At 42.2% G+C, this 20284-nt stretch overlaps 2 protein-coding genes across 11 annotated transcripts in view; both read left to right on the plus strand.

Moving 5' to 3' along the window:
- The window catches only part of LOC115120228 (guanine nucleotide exchange factor DBS-like), an 87981-nt gene extending 82976 nt beyond the window's left edge, over positions 1-5005 (plus strand). For 5 of the 10 annotated variants that reach the window (XM_065018920.1, XM_065018913.1, XM_065018914.1 and 2 more), the window contains 5 exons: positions 88-162; positions 1553-1633; positions 2391-2500; positions 2630-2855; positions 3054-5005. In XM_065018920.1, coding sequence (XP_064874992.1) covers positions 88-162; positions 1553-1633; positions 2391-2500; positions 2630-2855; positions 3054-3133 — 572 coding nt within the window. In that variant the 3' untranslated portion in view covers positions 3134-5005. The remainder of the gene's footprint in view (positions 1-87; positions 163-1552; positions 1634-2390; positions 2501-2629; positions 2856-3053) is intronic. The other 5 variants (XM_065018915.1, XM_065018917.1, XM_065018918.1 and 2 more) reach the window with 3 other exon arrangements.
- Positions 5006-5640: 635 nt separating this feature from the next.
- LOC115120229 (calcium-binding protein 39-like) lies at positions 5641-20076 on the plus strand. Its single transcript, XM_029649140.1, has 9 exons — positions 5641-5864; positions 14919-15056; positions 15724-15888; positions 16004-16122; positions 16221-16389; positions 16642-16701; positions 16842-16907; positions 17034-17177; positions 17344-20076. Exons 2-9 carry the CDS (start codon positions 14955-14957, stop codon positions 17521-17523), a joined length of 1005 nt encoding a protein of 334 aa, XP_029505000.1. The 5' UTR covers positions 5641-5864; positions 14919-14954; the 3' UTR covers positions 17524-20076.
- Positions 20077-20284: the final 208 nt, after the last annotated feature.

The following is a 20284-nucleotide window of genomic DNA, read 5'->3' on the forward strand; positions in this document are numbered from 1 at the left end:
TTCCCTCTCTCACGGCTGTTTTTCTATTGCTTGCTTTATCATTTCTCTCTGTTTCCTTCTCTTCTGTCTCTCTTCTTCGGCCAACAGGATCCCCCCTTAGCCCTGACCATAAAGCCAAAAGCCACGAGATTAAGAGTGACCCAACTCCCTTTGGGTGTAAAGGTATTCTATCTAGTCCATGTCATACCTGTGTTTGACTCTGTAGTGTAGTCATCCATCCTGACCCTCCCTCACAGTAGTCATCCATCCTGACCCTGCCTCACTGTAGTCATCCAGCCATCCTGACCCTGCCTCACTGTAGTCATCCAGCCATCCTGACCCTGCCTCACTGTAGTCATCCAGCCATCCTGACCCTGCCTCACTGTAGTCATCCAGCCATCCTGACCCTGCCTCACTGTAGTCATCCAGCCATCCTGACCCTGCCTCACTGTAGTCATCCAGCCATCCTGACCCTGCCTCACTGTAGTCATCCAGCCATCCTGACCCTGCCTCACTGTAGTCATCCATCCATCCTGACCCTGCCTCACTGTAGTCATCCATCCACCCTGACCCTGCCTCACTGTAGTCATCCAGCCATCCTGACCCTGCCTCACTGTAGTCATCCAGCCATCCTGACCCTGCCTCACTGTAGTCATCCAGCCATCCTGACCCTCCCTCACTGTAGTCATCCAGCCATCCTGACCCTGCCTCACTATTGTCATCCATCCATCCTGACCCTCCCTCACTGTAGTCATCCAGCCATCCTGACCCTCCCTCACTGTAGTCATCCAGCCATCCTGACCCTGCCTCACTGTAGTCATCCAGCCATCCTGACCCTGCCTCACTGTAGTCATCCAGCCATCCTGACCCTGCCTCACTGTAGTCATCCAGCCATCCTGACCCTGCCTCACTATTGTCATCCATCCATCCTGACCCTCCCTCACTGTAGTCATCCAGCCATCCTGACCCTCCCTCACTGTAGTCATCCAGCCACCCTGAGCCTCCGTCACTGTAGTCATCCAGCCATCCTGACCCTGCCTCACTGTAGTCATCCAGCCATCCTGACCCTCCCTCACTGTAGTCATCCAGCCATCCTGACCCTCCCTCACTGTAGTCATCCAGCCACCCTGAGCCTCTGTCACTGTAGTCATCTCAGCACCATGTCAACTCCCCATCATCCCAAAATATATCTCTGTGTGACCATCATGCAAGCAGAGTAAACTTGAGAGGGAATGAATTGTGGTAGATCAATGTAAGACATTCAGCCACCGGGGCCCGCTGAGTGCATTGGTACTGTCTAGCTAAAGACACTGGACTGACGAGGGACTGCAACATGGAGATGACCCAGATAAGATCATTCAAATTTGACGATCGTTGACACAGAAGATGCATACAACAATATCTTGATTTAAACAAGTGAAAAATATATGAAAGCCTTGTTGGCCTCAAAGGCCTTTGTAAGACAGTTTGATGGATGAGTCAACCTACACCTGTGTACTTCAAAGCCACCTGAGTGTCAGACACAGCGTTCATCTGGGCGACGTTGCTGACTGCTACTGCTTCTTCTCCTCAGAGCCTGGTCAGACTCCTCACATCACTCTGAGCAGGGCCAAGTGGCTCAGCACCTCTAGTCTCTTACAGGCCAAAAGGAGAGGTAGTGTGACAACATGCCTGGGAGGAACACGCTGCTGCACTGTGTGGTTGGCCTGGACCCTGCTCTGCTTCTTCCACATATAGAATGTCCCCCCCCCAACACATAGTCACAAATCACTGGCTTGTTCCACAATCACAGACAAATCTTCTCTCTGAGATTTGCTGTTGAATATCTGTGTGATATTCACAGCCGGGAAATACTGATTTGGGTTGTTTGTTTACTGGAAGGGCAAACTGTGTGTCTCTCTCTGTAGCATGTGTTGTCGTGTTGGTTGCTGTGTGTCTGCGTTTCTGACGGATCACAATGCATTGATCTAGGTCTCACTGGATGCTAGGACTCCACGTCTGTTCTTCTTGGTTATTTAATCATGTTCTTTGGGTTCTAATCTGGTACTTGTGGTTCTGTTTGAGGATTTACAGTGTACTCTGTCAATGGATGTGTTTGCATCAAGTTCTCACCACACACTTCACCTATCACTGTACATATCACCTTGTCTTGTGTATGATTGTGTTAGTGTCCACTCTTCCTTTCCTCTTGAGTTTCACTCCCTTTCTCTAGTTTGACAAACTATCCTTCATGTTGGGATCAAACATTCCATGACAATAACGTTCTCTAAATTGCAATCTATCTTGGAATGTCTTGGAATTTCTGGTGCCACTGCTAAATCTTAATCTAGATATCAAATCGAGTTTGCTGAATTCTATTACTCTCCTTCTCTCTTTCCTACTCTCCTTCTCTCTTTCCCTCCTCCCCCTAGGTTGGAACAAGGCCTCTTTCTCAATGGACGTGCCAGAAGTGCATGATGGGTACTCCAGCGCCGAGGACCCCATGAACTCTGACCCTGAGGATGAGGGAGGCAGGAAGCTGGTGAGTCATGGTCGCCAACATGTATACAACATGTTATGAAAGTTACTTGTTATTCCCTAGCAACACACATGGTAACATGACACACTGGACGCAAACATATGAACTTTGCCCTTTACCCTGTGACCCCAGGCTGTCGGCGACAGATTCACAGTGGCGGCGGACTATGAGAAGGAGAAAGGAGGGCCTCAGGACCTGTCAGTGAAGAGTGGAGACATGGTGCAGCTCATTAAAGAGGGAGGTGACGGACAGTGGTTTGTTAGAAACTTGGGGAGCAACAAAGATGGCTGGGTAGCAGCAGCCAACCTTCTCACCCTCATCACAGAGTCCAAGTCCTCGCAGTCCCTCTGCAGCTCAGGTACACTGGCTCCATCTGTTTGTCTGTCTGCCTCTTTCTCTTCAGTCTCTCTCTCTCGGTTTGTGCAAGAGGGAACTGTATCTTGCTACCCAAATAGCTATTGAAAAGTAACAGGAGTGTGTCTGTATTTTAGTTTGTTTTAGAAGTATCTGTGGACTCTAATGGAAACTAACTTGTGTGTGTTTTGTTGTGTTACAGAGGGCAGTGTAACTGGCAACCTCAACACCTCCTCCAGCTGCAGTGAAACCTACACAAGTTTCTCTGACATCAAGCCCTAAAGTCCCGCCTCCTCTAAGCCCTGAGACACAGCTACAACGCCACCCAGTGGTTGGCTGTTCAAATGACACGTGCACTTTTCCCCTCTACTACTGTTCAAATCAAATCAAATTGTATTTATCACATGCGCCGAATACAACTGGTGTAGCCTTTACAGTGAAATGCTTGCACACGTTAGTTTTCATTACAGTCCATAGATACTTCACTCTCATACTGAAGTGGAGGCTGCCTGGAATGTAGCCGAAAGCAGTCTAATAGCTGCTTATCTGTCAATGTGAAGGGAAGGTAATGAAGGACTGCTTTCCTCTGGACATACTCTACTCTCAGGGATAAGAGGTAGTGTCCTAGTCTTTTACTGTGATTGAGGGCTAGCACACATTGAGAACAGGAAGTTCAGGCCTTTCCCCTACCTGTTTGACAGAGATGAACAAGGAAGGACACACCCGCTCCATTCACACACACAGGCAGGCTTTGTTAGCCTAGCGCGGTCCCGCTCCTCCCACTCCAACAAGGTGACAGTGATATGGAGCCAGGAGCTCCTCTACTGAACTCAACACTTCAACAGACAAACAAACAGACGCCTCAGTCTCTCTCCTGTGGACTCTGGTAACCAGTTGTGTCATAATGTTTCTCTGTGTCAGGCAGTCAACCTCCTCAGTATGTCCTCAGTCCTCTCCTGAGTGACTTTAAAAATACATTATGGATTTATATTTCATATGTTTCTGCTGGATCCCCCAAGACAAAACTAAACTGTAAAAGTGTCGAGACAATCACATTCTAGCAAGAATGCAAATTAGAATGGAATTGTCATTAAATACTTTTTGAGTTTGGTCAACTGTGTATATCTATGGCTTTGTCCAGAGGCCCTCCAGTACATTTCCAGTCCCTCTCCCTCCCTGTTTCTCCTTCCTCCACCTGTGCTGTCTGGGCTATTAATGAACTCTTGGCTTTGTTCCCAGTGATCTGAGAGAGCTGGGCTTTAAACTACCAGGTGTTCCTTTAGACAGGGGAGATATTACAGGATGGTCAGATATCATAGATATTTCAACAATAACAGTGCTCAGGATGTTCTTCTGAATCATTTTCTCTTGGCTCAAAGTCCAATCCTATACACTACACAGAAATCCCCTGAAGATTGAGATTCCCGTAAAGAGATTCATGTCAGGTCGATTGATGTTGAAATAACTGTGTACTGTACCAGAGAGTATAAACTTAAAAGGAATTATTTGTATGCGTTAATCAATGTGTATAAGTTCATTTATTTGAGAAAGATGTGTACAGATATAATTATCCTATACCTTGTATTTTTCATTGAATATGTGTATGTTGTGTATGAAGACCATGGATATGTTTTCGTGGGCCTAAGTATATCAAAGATATTTTATTAATTGGTTGGCAGGGCATGTTTCCATGGTAATTTCTTAAAACTCCTGAGACGACATATATTAATAGAAATATCATTTCCCTCATTTGAGAATGCACTCTGTACACTGAAAACCGAAGATGGACTATAACGTCCTGTGCTGAAAGTTCAACTCGGAATGATGGTTGTCTCAAATTTCAGCACGCACAATAAAATGTTTTAAACTGTTCTGGTTATAACCGTTTTAGTTATAACTGTTTTTATAACTTATTGTTCTACTGTATATCTTTTTCGATTTGCACCCAGTGAGATTACAATGTTGTTCCTGTGTGTCACATTGTTATGCAGCACATTGCCGCATTATTTTGTTCTTTATTTTCCTACGGTAACAAGTATTGATACAGATGTTATATAATTAATGATATGCATTCATATCTGTGTATATGTGTAAATATGTATCTCTGAGGTGTATTATTAAAGCCGCTGAATAAAGACACATTCTTTGCTTTAATCCAATGACTGTTTGTTTTTCTCATTATAAAACCATCAGGTATCATTAAATGATGTAGCCAATCATTGCTCAATGTGTGGTCGTTAGTTTGTTTTAAATAATTTAACGTTGCAACTAGTCTTATTTTAATGTCGATTTTCACACTCAGCCTAGACATGTTTGAAAATCTATACATTTGAAATGGTTTATTTTCAATATTTTTGTGATTTTGACATAACACAACATAAAAACAGTACAGTATTTGAATGGAAAACACCACGCACAACTCAAGTTAGGCTTCTACCAAAAATATTTTATGAAATATTTTATTAAGTGTATATTACTAGAAAATATTATTATTGACCTCTAGTTGCTAAGCGTGATTTCCAGCGTTCACGGAGGTTTGGTGAATACTGTTTTGTGAGCTGTAACTGATTGCAATAGGGCCATCTTGTTTCACCGCCTTAAAGGGTCAAATTGACTTTTCCCATTTATAAATAATTTGAACAAAAAAAACACAGCCATAATCAAAAAAAAATTCGAGCATGTTTTTCTAAAAAATAAAATAAAAATGTGATCCGGATATGAAAATCCCTCAACGTCACAGGGGAAAGGACCAATGGGCTGGTAGATAAATATTCAGTGTGCGCCGCCTATCCCGGGACTGTGGCTCATATCGAATCAGACCAAATGGAATTCTGCACTGCCTTCTTAAAAGATTCCGTACATTTTAATTCGCACATACACATATTCCTCTGACGTTTTGCCCAGCATACAAACACACCGCTGGCGTGACCAGAAAAAGCTGCTCGGTTACATTGAGACTCGAGACAGCAGCAAAGACATCCCAGAGAAAAAATACAAAATAGACTCTTGCACCGTAAGTATCCGTAATTTATTAGATCCTTACGAGATTGTTCAAATGTTTCAAAGTGATGCTGCCCTTAACATTGTATTCAAACGATTCAAGTTTGAAACAATCTTGCTACTTTAATTAAATGCAGCCATTGCCCATCTGTTTAGCTGCTTTTCTGTAAAACCATTAGCTAAACGGTCCGATTTATGCATGTGACATCCATTCTTTAAAGGGAGTTTAAAACCCCAAACTGGTGTATCCCATAGTTGACATATTCGCACATGTCTTATTTGTTTTATTTCTGCGTGTCTACATTAATCTACATGTCATGTGACGCCTTCATCCGGGAACGCTCTTCCCTAAACATGTTTGGTGGTCCTTTAACACACAGGACAAGTAGAGTGCGTAAGCGTAATGTCACGCATCGAATGTGTCAAGTCTGGCTTTGTTTGTACAGGGTTTGTTTTGCTTTAGCGCTAGCAGAGCTTTGCTTTCCGTGCAGTAGGATAGGAACACCAATGGACGGAGAGGCCGTCGCATAGGCTGCTATTCTGTCTCGCCAGCTGTCATTCTCTATTAGGCCTACAGTAACAACTTCATCGAAATGTTCGTCTTGTATATAATTACTTAATTTAAAGACATTGGACCTTGACCTAACATGTTACATTTTTAGTTTGGCTCCTTGTTTTGTTATTATTCATTAATTTATGTATTTATCCAGCCAGACTAGTTTGGTGTTCTCCAGCTTTAATGCATAATTATTTGTGCCTCCATATTTTTAAATCAGACAGTCCGTGTCATTAGACAGGATGTGTGATGTAAATGTATGTTTTGAAAGTGTCAGATTGGCTACCAACATTCACAATCTTAGACCAGGCATAAACAACTGTCACCCAGACTGCACCTCACATAGGATAGATTGTGTCTCACCATTTTTTTTAAAGAGTACCCTATAACATCTCTGACAAGCTGCATAGGCTTATGTCATCAGTGATGTAGTCAGTGCAGGGACTGTCATGATGCTCAGTGCCACTTTAGGTAACTCTAGGCCTTATGGGAGTTTTATTTCAGCGGCAGCGCCATGTACTGTGTGTTGGCTCTAACCACAGATCTAGGACCAGATTACCCTACCCCCAATCATAGCCTTCACCATTAGGGGTTGGAAAATATCTGACCCTCTATCTGTGGTTAGGGGTGATTAGAGGCCAGAATGATGATGGTGGGTTGATGATAAAGATAACAGGCAAAATGGCTGCAGAACATCTCCTGAAATAGAACAACCCATTGGAGTGTTCTATCAGTCTTTGTTTTGTCTGGGTTCTGTTTGCATTCAGTCTGAGAGTTCTGAGTTGTTCCGTCTGTATTCTTTCTGCCTTGCGTCTGTGATGAGGTTGTGTGTGTTTGTTCATGGAGCTCTGGGACTGGACTCCATCTTGACTGATGGAGATGGAATCATGTCAGGTCCTGTGAAGGGCAGTACCTCTCCCCTCTCCTGCTTCAGTCTCTCTCTCCTACTACCGTAACCATTCTCATGATTTCAAAATGACTCCCTATAGCTTGTTTAGCAAAAAAAAAATGATGCATTCGCAACCATGGCGCAAAACAGGCGGCGTTGGCTTAGAATCAATGGATCGATGACATGTAAACTTATTTTTATTGTCACATGCTTAGTAAACAGGTGTAGACTAACAGTGAGATGCTTATGGGGCCTTCCCAACAATGCAGAATACAATAAAGTAGAAAAAATTGTGACGCAAGGAATAAATCCACAATGAGCCATGATGGCTTTGCTCTAAACATGGTGTACCAGTACCGAGCCGATGTGCAGGGGTACGAGGTAATCGAGGTAGATATATACTTATAGTTAGGGGTAAAGTGACTTGTTAACAGGATAGATGATATGTGATGAGTGTGTGTGTGTGATGACAGTGTGCCTGTGAGTGTGTGTATGTGTTGGAGTGTCTTTGTGGGTAGTGTGTATGCATAGAGTCAAAAAGAGTTAGGTTAGCTGACATTGACACGAAAACAATGCACTATCTGGCTGTATATCAACTATTTTCCAGTTTCACATCTAATCAACCAATGCTAGATATTTGGTGAATTGAGGTTAATGTAATATGCTATGTGATACCAGGGTGTCGGTTAGATGAGGTTAATGTAATATGCTATGTGATACCAGGGTGTCGGTTAGATGAGATTAATGTAATATGCTATGTGATACCAGGTTGTCGGTTAGATGAGGTTAATGTAATATGCTATGTGATACCAGGGTGTCGGTTAGATGAGGTTAATGTAATATGCTATGTGATACCAGGGTGTCGGTTAGATGAGGTTAATGTAATATGCTATGTGATACCAGGGTGTCGGTTAGATGAGGTTAATGTAATATACTATGTGATACCAGGGTGTCGGTTAGATGAGGTTAATGTAATATGCTATGTGATACCAGGGTGTCGGTTAGTTTATTCAATTGTAATACCAGTGTGTCGGTTAGATGAGGTTAATGTAATATGCTATGTGATACCAGGGTGTCGGTTAGATGAGGTTAATGTAATATGCTATGTGATACCAGGGTGTCGGTTAGATGAGGTTAATGTAATATGCTATGTGATACCAGGGTGTCGGTTAGATGAGGTTAATGTAATATGCTATGTGATACCAGTGTGTCGGTTAGATGAGGTTAATGTAATATGCTATGTGATACCAGGGTGTCGGTTAGATGAGGTTAATGTAATATGCTATGTGATACCAGGGTGTCGGTTAGATGAGGTTAATGTAATATGCTATGTGATACCAGGGTGTCGGTTAGATGAGGTTAATGTAATATGCTATGTGATACCAGGGTGTCGGTTAGATGAGGTTAATGTAATATGCTATGTGATACCAGGGTGTTGGTTAGATGAGGTTAATGTAATATGCTATGTGATACCAGGTTGTCGGTTAGATGAGGTTAATGTAATATGCTATGTGATACCAGGGTGTTGGTTAGATGAGGTTAATGTAATATACTATGTCATACCAGGGTGTCGGTTAGATGAGGTTAATGTAATATGCTATGTGATACTAGGGTGTCGGTTAGATGAGGTTAATGTAATATGCTATGTGATACTAGGGTGTCGGTTAGATGAGGTTAATGTAATATGCTATGTGATACCAGGGTGTCGGTTAGATGAGGTTAATGTAATATGCTATGTCATACCAGGGTGTCGGTTAGATGAGGTTAATGTAATATACTATGTCATACCAGGGTGTCGGTTAGATGAGGTTAATGTAATATACTATGTCATACCAGGGTGTCGGTTAGATGAGGTTAATGTAATATACTATGTCATACCAGGGTGTCGGTTAGCGCTGGGCGATATGGCTAAAAATCCATATCAAGCTAAATTCATTGAATTATCACGATAACAATACATTTACCAAAAGTTTATAGCATTTAATGTGTACCACAGTTATTTTTTATTACCCATAACTACGACAACTACTTTGAATGTTATAGCTATCACTTGTCCCATAAACAATATCCCATATTAGCAAACATATTTAATTTCATAATTCCCATTTCTCTAGTAGGACCCTATAGGTTATTTATGTAATGACCGATATCGGCAAAATGTTCACGATAAGTGATCAGTGTCGATCATTTTCAGTTTATCGTCCCAGCTCTAGTGTCAGTACAGGACAACAACCTTGCTGTTCTAGGCCCATGACAAGATATACAACCACTCCCTTTAGGAAAGGCTAAAAGCATTCCTCCTTATTTTTTTAAATGTATTTATTTAACCATTATTTAACTAGGTGAGTCAGTTAAGAATAAATTCTTATTTACAATGACGGCCTACCAAAAGGCAAAAGGCCTCCTGCGGGGACAGGGGCTGGAATTAAAAATAAATCAAATATAAATATAGGACAAAACACACATCACGACGAGAGACGACACAACACTACATAAAGAGAGACCTATAAGACAACAACATAGCAAGGCAGCAACACACGACAACACAGTAGCAACACAAAACACGGTACAAACATTATTGGGCACAGACAACAGCACAAAGGGCAAGAAGGTAGAGACAACAATACATCACACAAAGCAGCCTCAACTGTCAGTAAGAGTGTCCATGATTGAGTCTTTGAATGAAGAGATTGAGATAAAACTGTCCAGTATGAGTGTTTGTTGCAGCTCGTTCCAGTCGCTAGCTGCAGCGAACTGAAAAGAGGAGCGACCCAGGGATGTGTGTGCTTTGGGGACCTTTAACAGAATGTGACTGGCAGAACGGGTGGAGGATGAGGGCTGCAGTAGATATCTCAGATAGGGGGGGAGTGAGGCTTAAGAGGGTTTTATAAATAAGCATCAACCAGTGGGTCTTGCGACGGGTATACAGAGATGACCAGTTTACAGAGGAGTATAGAGTGCACTGATGTGTCCTATAAGGAGCGTTGGTGACAAATCTGATGGCCAAATGGTAAAGAACATCTATCTGCTCGAGAGCACCCTTACCTGCCGATCTATAAATTACATCTCCGTAATCTATCATGAGGGAAATCAATATTAATATATGCCATTTTAACAGATTATTTTATCCAAAGCAATTTAGTCATGTGTGCATATATTTTACGTATGCGTGGTCCCGGGAATCGAACCCACTACCTTGGCGTCACAAGCACCATGCTCTAAAAAGGATCACATATACTGTAGATTGTATACATAGGATATTTCTGTTACCCAGCTTTGTCCTTCTAGGCTACATTAGACCAGGTTAAGGTTACAGATAATCCAGGGAAAATCAGTTTATTTGTAAAATATTACATACTGTAGGCCCCTAGTCTGTTACTAGACATCCGATAATGAACCCAAGTCTGTGAATTGTGTCCAACTGGGCCTAGGCTACATCCAGGATCCTTGGTTTCGTCCAATCGCTCCTCATATCCGTAGGCTTCGTGGTATGTTTATAAAGTAGGCTAGCAGCCTTTTATTTCCTGGTTGAGCATGTTGTGGCGTGTCTGAATCAGGATTATCCCTTCCATTATGGACTCATGCAGTTGCCTGTCCAGAGACATTTAGCCTCATTCTTGTTTAATTCTGATTGATGGGTTGTTATTAAAGTTGCATTAATCAAATCATCAAATGTTATTTATCACATGCTTCGTAAACAACAGGTGTGGGACTAACAGTGAAATGCTTACTTACGGGTCATTTTCCAACATTGCAGAGCCAAAGATACTACTTATACTGTGTTTACCTCACAGCTTCATGGGAAATGCAGTTTTTTGAACAGGTCTTGGTGGGGAGAGCGGGGTTGGGTAGAGAGGGGGCTCCTTTCTTGCTTGTAGTCAGTGAGTGGGATAGGAATAGGATTTTCTTGGGTTCACTGTCCTGCGTTTTGTGCTGGGGCTTTTTCAGGGGTGACTGCAAGCATACCAAACATTCAGATAGAAATGGATAGTGTAGAACAGACATTCTCTTGCATGAAGAAAAAAGGAATAGGGAATCCCATCTGCTCTACATGATGTGCAAGGCTGTGAGCGATGCAGTCCACTGACTAGTCTCCTGCTGTGGACTGTGATCAGAGTGACAAGGTCCTGGCATCAGTCTGTCTGTTCTGTTCTGGGAGGAATGGAGGTAATACCGTCACGCTCAGCACTAAGGATTAACAGTCACAAGTTATTTGCTCTCGCTCTCTCTCTCCAGCAGCTAGGTTATCCTTCATGTTGGCGTCAAACACTCCATGACAATAATGTTGTAAGATTCTTGCTAGAATGTAAACTGTGTTCGAACGCTAGGTGCCAACATGGCGAACCATTGGAGTCCTAAATCTCAAACGGAGTTGTCCTAACTTTACACTGGCCATGAGTAGGCTATTTCAGTATTTCGGACGCACATTGTTGAGACATCCTCTTGAGTGATGAAACGCACACACCTATTATCTGTCCTCTGGCTGCCTTTTGTTTTGTTGTCATGACAACCATGAATGCAGTGAGGTGTGCAGAGTGTAGTCTGACTCAGCGTAAGCGGGTATTGCTTATGCCCTTTTATAAATCACTGCGAGATCCCAGGGGGAAGACTGCGCTCTTCTTTCTGTGGGTGTATCTCAATACAATTGCCTTCCTCTCCTTGTCTCATCTCCTCCATCACTAATGTTCTTCAGTCCTGGTCTGGGACACCCTCAGGGGATGCAGGCTTTTGTTTGTTCATTTCACATCAATGTAGATGAACTGGAGGAGATTAGAAGAAGATACTTCAGATGCACCCCATGTCAAGTAAGGGGAGAAATGCCTGTGGTACACTGATATATGGTATAATTAAGCGATAAGGCTCGGGGGGGCAATATACCACGGCTAAAAGCTGTTCTTATGCAAAAACGCAATGTGGAGTGCCTGGATACAACCCTTAGCCGTGGTTTATTGATCATATACCACAAACCCCCGAGGTGCCTTATTGCTATTATAAACTGGTTACCAACCTAATTAGAACAGTAAAAATATGTTTTGTCATACCTGTGATATACCAGTTTTCAGCATTCAGGGCTCGAACCACCCAGTTTATAACGTGTGATATACACTGAGTGCACAAAACATTAAGAACACCTCCCTAATATTGTCTTGTACCTCAATTCTTCGGGGCATGGACTCTACAAGGTGTTGAAAGCGTTCCACAGGGATGCTGGACCATGTTGACTCCAATGCTTCCCACAGTTGTGTCAAGTTGGCTGGATGTCCTTTGTGTGGTGGAATATTCTTGAAACACACAGGAAACTGTTGTTAAAAACCCAGCAGCGTTGCAGTTCTTGACACAAACCACTGTGCCTGGCACCTACTACCATACCCCGTTCAAAGGCACTTCAATCTTTTGTCTTGTCCATTCAACCTCTGAATAGCAAACATAGACAATCCATCTCAATTGTCCGAAGGCTTAAAATTCCTTCTTTAACCTGTCTCCTCCCCATCTATATTGATTGAAGTGGATTTAACAAGTGACATCAATAAGGGATCATAGCTTACACACTGTTGGCATTCTCTCAACCAGCTTCATGAGGTAGTCACCTGGAATGCACTTGTTAAAAGCTAATTTGTGGAATTGCTTTCATTGATAAATGCGTTTGAGCCAATCAGTTGTGTTGTGACAAGGTAGGGGTGATATACAAAAGAGAGCCCTATTTGGTAAAAGACCAACTCCATATTATGGCAAGAACAGCTCAAATAAACAAAGAGAGACGACAGTCCATCATTACTTTAAGATGTGATGGTCAGTCAATTCAGAACATTTCAAGAACTTTGAAAGTTTCTTCAAGTGCAGTTGCAAAAACCATCAAGCGCTATGATGAAACTGGCTTTCATGAGGACCACCACAAGAAAGGAAGAGAAGACCCAGAGTAAATCTGACCAGTGGAAATCTGTCTTTGAAAGGGATATTTGACCAAGAAGGAGAGTGATGGAGTGCTGCATTAGAGGACCTGGCCTCCATAATCACCTGACCTCAACCCAATTGAGATGGTTTGGGATGAGTTGGACCGCAGTGGTATTTTATTAGTATCCCCATTAGCTGTTGCAAAAGCAGCAGCTACTCTTCCTGGGGGGCACACAACTTGAAACATGACATAATACAGAACATTAATAGACAAGAACAGAACTACATGCATTTTCTTTTAAAGGCACAAGTAGCCTACATTTCAACGCATACACCAACTATCTAGGTCAAATAGGGGAGAGGCGTTGTGCTGTGAGGTGTTTCTTTGTCTTTTTTTAAGCGGGTTTGCTGTTTATTTGAGCAATATGAGATGGAATGGAGTTCCATGCAATAATGGCTCTATATAATACAGTACATTTTCTTGAATTTGTTCTGGATTTGGGGACAGTGAAAAGACCCCTGGTGGCATGTCTGGTGGAGTAAGTGTGTGCCAGAGCTTGTGTAAATTGACTATGCAAACCATTTAGGATTTTCAAAAAAAGAGTAGAGGGCCTAGAGAGCTGCCCTGCGGTACACCACACTTTACATGTTTGACATTACAGAAGCTTCCATTAAAGAATGCCATATTGTGGATTCAAAACTGAGCTGAGGTTCAACAACAGTTCATGGTCAATAATATCAAAGGCAGCACTGAAATCTAACAGTACAGCTCCCACAATCTTCATATTATCATTTGTCAGTGCTGTACATGTTGAGTTTCCTTCTCTATAAGCATGCTGAAAGTCTGTTAGTTTCTTCACAGAGAAATAGCAATGTATTTGGTCAAACACATTTTTTTCCCAACAGTTTGCTAAGAGCTGGCAGCAAGCTTATAGGTCTGCTGTTTGAACAAGTAAAGACCACTTTACTATTCTTGAGTAGCGGAATTAAAGATATGACAGATATGAGTGGCTACAGAGTCCGCTACCATCCTCAGTAGCTTTCCATCTAAGTTGTTAATGCCACAAGGTTTGTCATTATTGATCGATAACGTTCATGTTTTTTTTCCACCTCTCCCACACTAACTTTACAAAATTCAAACTTGCAATGCTTTTCTTTCATTATTTGTTTTTTTTATGCATGAATATGATGGCTCACTCTTCGTTGTTGGCATTTCCTGCCTAAGTTTGCCCTCTTTGCCAATGAAGTAATGATTCAAAATAATTGGCTAAATTAAATGGTTTTGTGATGAATAAGCCATTTTATTCGATGAAAGATGGAGTTGCATTTGTCTTTCTGCCCTTAAATTCATTTAGGTTTTTTTCCATCATTCTTTTAAAAAAATTCCTGGGGGGGTGTTGGCACCTCAGGGGTTTGTGATATATGGCCAATATACCACAGCTAAGGGCTGTATCCGCGTTGCGTCATGCATAGGAACAGCCCTTAGCCCTGGTATATTGGCCATATATCACAAACCCCCGAGGTGCCTTATTGCTATTAGAAACGGGTTGCCAACGTAATTAGAGCAGTAAAAATACATGTTTTGTCGTACCCATGGTATACGGTCTGATATACCGCGGCTGTCAGCCAATCAGCATTCAGGGCTTGAACCACCCAGTTGTGTCATTTACATGTTATCGATAGATGGGGTATAATGTGTGTGTTATGTGTGTCCTGTGTGTGTTTTTAAGGCTGTCAGAAGAGACCCGAGGAGAGGCCCAGCCACCATGCCGCTGTTCGGTAAATCCCACAAGAATCCCGCCGACATCGTCCGGACTCTGAAGGAGAACATGGCCATCCTGGTCAAACAAGACAAGAAAACAGATAAGGTGTGATGCATCTTCATAACACAAGTCCTTACACCACGAATCCTCACTAAACAAATCCTTACAACACAAGTCCTCATAATAGTCCTCACCACACAAACCAGTACTTCCCTTAGAAAAGGCCCACAAGCAGGTGTTGTGTAACATTGATGTTGGGGCCTCGGTGTACCTCTTCTATTTGATCCGAACAGTCAGTTGGTGTGGTTATTATTACGGTGTGCCTCTAGCTGACACTGGGCTGTGAAAGTAGCATCGCTGCCTGGCCGTTCCTTCACTGACACCCAGCTGTAAAGGCCCTCTCCACCATGGGACTGTTAGAGAGGGGCTGTCCAGGCAGAACTCCCAGTAACCTGGCTCTGGGCTGGAACTGCTTCAGCTCTAACCAGGCTGCTTCCACACACAGCCAGGCTATAGTGATCTCAATACAGTCCACTCCTGTCATATGCAATGCTGATATCCAGAGAAAGTCAATAGTTATGATTGGGCCTGAGGCTGAGACATGTGTCTACAGAGCTGTACCTCCATAAGTAGTCAATTAAATGTCTCCCTCTTGTGGTCAACTCAAGTATAATACCATGGGAGTTTTTTTGTAAACCGCATAACATTATTCGCAGCAATATTGTTAAAGTACATATTGTGCCTGTATGTCTAACTGGTGTCCCTGTCCCAGGCATCAGAGGAGGTGTCTAAGTGTCTTGTGGCCATGAAGGAGATACTATATGGGACCGGTGACAAGGAGCCTCACACAGAGACGGTGGCCCAGTTGGCCCAGGAGCTCTACAACAGCGGCCTGCTCATCTCCCTGGTGGAAAACCTGCAGGTCATCGACTTTGAGGTGAGACTGAGCCAAAGCCGGACCATCAGGGTCGTGTTCATTAGGCACCAAATGGAAGAAAAGTCTGAAACAAGGAGGCTTTCGTTTTTAAACGTTTTCCATTGCATGTCCCCAGGGGAAGAAGGACGTGTGTCAGATCTTCAACAACATCCTGCGGAGGCAGATCGGCACCCGCAGCCCCACCGTCGAGTACTTCTGCTCTCACCAAGAGGTGCTATTTGTGCTGCAAAAAGGGTGAGTTTCTCTGTCACACACTCTCTCCATGTACCACAGCTGACCACAGCCATTGGTATGATACTCAGTGACGTCTGCGTGTGTCCCTCTTCCTGCAGGTATGAGACCCCTGGGTCTGCGCTGAACTGTGGCATCATGCTGAGGGAGTGTATCAGACATGAGCCACTGGCCAAGCTGGTTCTCCACTCAGAACACTTCCAGCACTTCTTCAATTACGTAGAGATGGAGACCTTCGACATCGCCTCAGACGCTTTCGCCACCTTCAAGGTCAGACTACACAAGATTTGAAAGCATCTTTGGGTCCTGGAAAAACCTTGTATTAAACCCATGTTAATAAGACTAGGATGTGCCAAGATGATATGCTAATCTTTACATTACTGTTGTATCTGTCCATGCCCATTTGTTTGAGAGTTGACAAAATGTATAGATCAGAAATGATTCGATGCAGCAGATGATATGCAATATTCAATGTTTGTTTTTGTGTGAATTAAAGTGAGCACGTTTCCTCCCCATTCACAGGACCTGCTCACAAGACACAAGGTCCTGGTAGCTGAATATCTAGAACAGAATTATGATGCCGTAAGTGACATGTTCAACATTCTGCTGCCCTGGGAACATAAAAAAATTAAAAAAATGTAATTAATTGTGAATTTATTTTGAGCCACTTTTGACTGTTGAGATGCAGCCACCCCTCAGCCTGTTCCTTTATATCTTTGCAGATCTTTGACCAGTATGAGAAGTTATTACACTCTGATAACTATGTGACAAAGAGACAGTCATTAAAGGTGTGTTCTATTATTCACATTTTACATGGATTATTTATAGACTAAAACTTTGCATGCTATTATGGTGTTGATTATCTTGCTTCGTAGTAAACATTTGCATACTCTGGTCTTTGTGTGTTTATGTAGTTGTTGGGAGAGCTTCTGTTGGACAGGCATAACTTCACAGTGATGACCCGGTACATCAGCAAGCCTGAGAACCTGAAGCTGATGATGAACCTACTGAGGGACAAGAGCCCTAACATACAATTTGAGGCCTTCCACGTCTTCAAGGTACGACACAAAAGCCGTTCCCTGAGCCGTTCATATACAAAGTCTGGCAAACTGGCATCCATGTTGGCCCCAAACATTCCATTGCATTACCATTGGGTTCTTACTAGAATGTAATTGCCGATATCAATGTAATGTACAGAGCTGACAGGCTGACCCCTCCACCCAGGTGTTTGTGGCGAACCCCAACAAGACGCAGCCCATCATAGACATCCTGCTGAAGAACCAGCCCAAACTCATCGACTTCCTTAGCAACTTCCAGAAGGACCGCATGGACGACGAGCAATTCAACGACGAGAAGACCTACCTAATCAAACAGATCCGAGACCTAAAGAAACCCGCCTCTTAAAACCTTACCCCCATTCGTCCCCAAAACCCTTCCCCTTAGCTATGACCTTTACCCTAACCTTTACTTTTTGTCGACAAAAATACATTGACAATAATTATTCAATTTCTTAATATCAAAGACATTCTTTTTCTTGGTTCCTTAAACTTTGCTGAGAATAGTTCTTAATCACAGATTTTTTTTCATTGTTTTTACTTTTAAATGAACCCTTTTCTCATTAGTGTGTAGTGTTCCACAACGGGAAGGGGATTTCCTCTCTTGGAGGGAACCAATGCTTAGAGACCTTTAGGTGATTGGCTGAGGGAGCTGTGGAGACCACTGGTCATCACTTTAATTGCGCAAATAATTTTTTGAAAATGTTCTCTTTTCATTGCCACTTGCAGGCACGAGCCAGCTAGATAGTTCTGACTTCTTTCTAATACTCTCCTAATCTCACCACAGTACAACTGAAGTATCCAGAATCATAGGAATTGCTATTTCTCTATTAGAGGATCGAAATGGTATTCTCAAATGTTCCATAGAACTCCTCTTCAAACTCACATTCCCTGCTAGTCTTACTCCTGTGGTACTTCCACTATTTACACTTAAGTTATGTTTCAACACTGTAGTAGGTCCTCTGACATGACAACTCTACATTTGATCTTACAAGGAACATATAAGATGTCTGGTGATCAGCAGGACCATTATTTTACTGCTAACCTTCGTCTAGAATATAGAATGATAATTGATTCTCCACAGATGGCTGGTAGCACTTTCTGTATCATTCAACGCTAAAGGAACGATTCCTTTTTGGTTTATTTTAAGCTGATGAAGTAGAATCCTGTTGAACAGGAAACTATCTTGATGATTAAAAAAAAAGTTTCTTGTCTTGTGTATAAAAGCTGGTTTTAACCCATAAGTAAGTGCCATTGCGGGTGACGGAAAAATCCTCTGATTTTTTTTCTGTACAAGTGATTTCTTTGAACTTGTTTTCTTATTTAGATGGTGGAGGGGGATGGTTGGAACACATTAACAGTAGGGGTACATACAGAGGTGCCTTTTTGTTTTTCCTTTATTTGGTATTTTATATACTTTTTCTGGGTGGAGCTTAATTCTTATTTAGAAAAATATGGTCTGGTTGAATATATCAGTCGTGATTAAGCAATGAATCTTGAACTCACTATATTTGAGTTGTGCAGTTGAAAGAATATTTTACTTTAAGAGAACTTGTTGCAGTTCATTGATCACATCATAAAACTAGGAACCAGGAGGCCAAAACTCAGGACTGATTGTCCAGGAAAGTTAACATACCAGTAAACTGGATATGGTAGAAGCATCTTGCTTTTTTACATGTAGCTTGTTTTGGGGGAAGTCTAAATTAAATAACCTCAGACAAATTGAGCCAATGCATATTTTAATTGTGGTGGTTGAGCTTAAGTTACGATCACATCTAAATTGAAAATATGAACTAATATGGCTCTTCAATGTAATATTGAATAATACATGTGATGGGCACCATGCCATGGGACAAGTGATTGTTCTTTAAATTGCCAAATACTTTTTAATTTAAAAAAAAACCTTTTCTAGATTGGACTTGACACACAAGGGATAGTGTCCTCAATGCCCTTGTCGTTTTGGTGAAACTCAGTCATTCTAGCCCTGTTCTATATCTGGTGCTAACATGCCATCTTGATCTTGGCCACATTTCTAGACCAGTGTAGACAATAATTCATTGTGAACAGATCTTCCTGACCACCTCGAGGTAGCCGGGGACAAATTGATTGGTTCGATGAAAGTTCCGTGGGCAGAGCTTAGTGACATGTCAGTGGGTGGAGTTTACAAGTAAAGACAAGTGTTTCAGGGAGGTGGACTGCTTGTGGGAGGGTGTTAAACAGGTTGCATCCCAATGCGGCTTTTGTTTTCCAACCTACTTAAATGTTATCTGACATTCTAAAATGACAAAAGGAATGAACAGCTTTATAAAATGTACAAAAACAATAATGGTGCCCTCCCTGCTGGTGCTGTGGGCTAGGACCACAAGGTCACAGGTTCAAGTCTTGCCATGCCAATGACCTTTCTCAAAAGGTATATTTTGAACCCTAGTCCCTCCCTGTATTCAAATGATGAGATTCCCAATGTGAAGACATATTGATCCCTTGAATCAATGATTTTAGAAGGACTATTGTTTGACAATCCAGATCTGTTTACACTTGTAAAATTAGTCCTCAATGGCCTCTGGAGGTAGTCAGGAAGAATCACCATCAATAATTGTAATATTCTACACGGGTCTAGAAACGGTCACAATCAGAATATGGACACGATCAAGACACAGGACCCATGTTAACACCAGGTATAAACTGGGCTTCGAATGGCAAACTGATGTTGGATTAAAATGATAAACAAGAGACTTAAAAGATTCAGGCTGTATCAGTAGGAACTTACACCTGAGCCAAAACAGGATGACTTAACATACTGTACTAAAGTAATATTGACCCTTTTCAACCATGGAATTATTATTTTTAAATGCCATTGATACTACTGTACCACAACACCAATAAAATAAATGCATACATTGTTTTCCTGGTTTGTCATTTTATATAGATTTTTTTGTTGTTGGGTGCTTATTGTTATCAGTTAAAAGCAGTTTGGCAAAACAGGATGAAACAATTCAAGGATGTAGGAGCCAACCATGTAACAAAAAAAACAGACAAAGCACAGTTGCACGGGTCTAGGAGTTAGTATCCTTTGAGGCAAAGTGCAATATAGTGGTGGTAGCCTGCACTTG

Source organism: Oncorhynchus nerka, linkage group LG5 (assembly GCF_034236695.1).
Source record: "Oncorhynchus nerka isolate Pitt River linkage group LG5, Oner_Uvic_2.0, whole genome shotgun sequence".
Classification (NCBI taxonomy): Eukaryota; Metazoa; Chordata; class Actinopteri; order Salmoniformes; family Salmonidae; genus Oncorhynchus; species Oncorhynchus nerka.

Bases quoted from the DNA above. Each gene is read 5' to 3' on its own strand.
- LOC115120229 (XM_029649140.1), top strand. From the start codon at position 14,955: ATGCCGCTGTTCGGTAAATCCCACAAGAATCCCGCCGACATCGTCCGG. The intron at 16,123-16,220 runs GTGAGTTTCTCT...CTCTTCCTGCAG, and splicing joins CTATTTGTGCTGCAAAAAGG to GTATGAGACCCCTGGGTCTG. The intron at 17,178-17,343 runs GTACGACACAAA...CCCTCCACCCAG, and splicing joins AGGCCTTCCACGTCTTCAAG to GTGTTTGTGGCGAACCCCAA.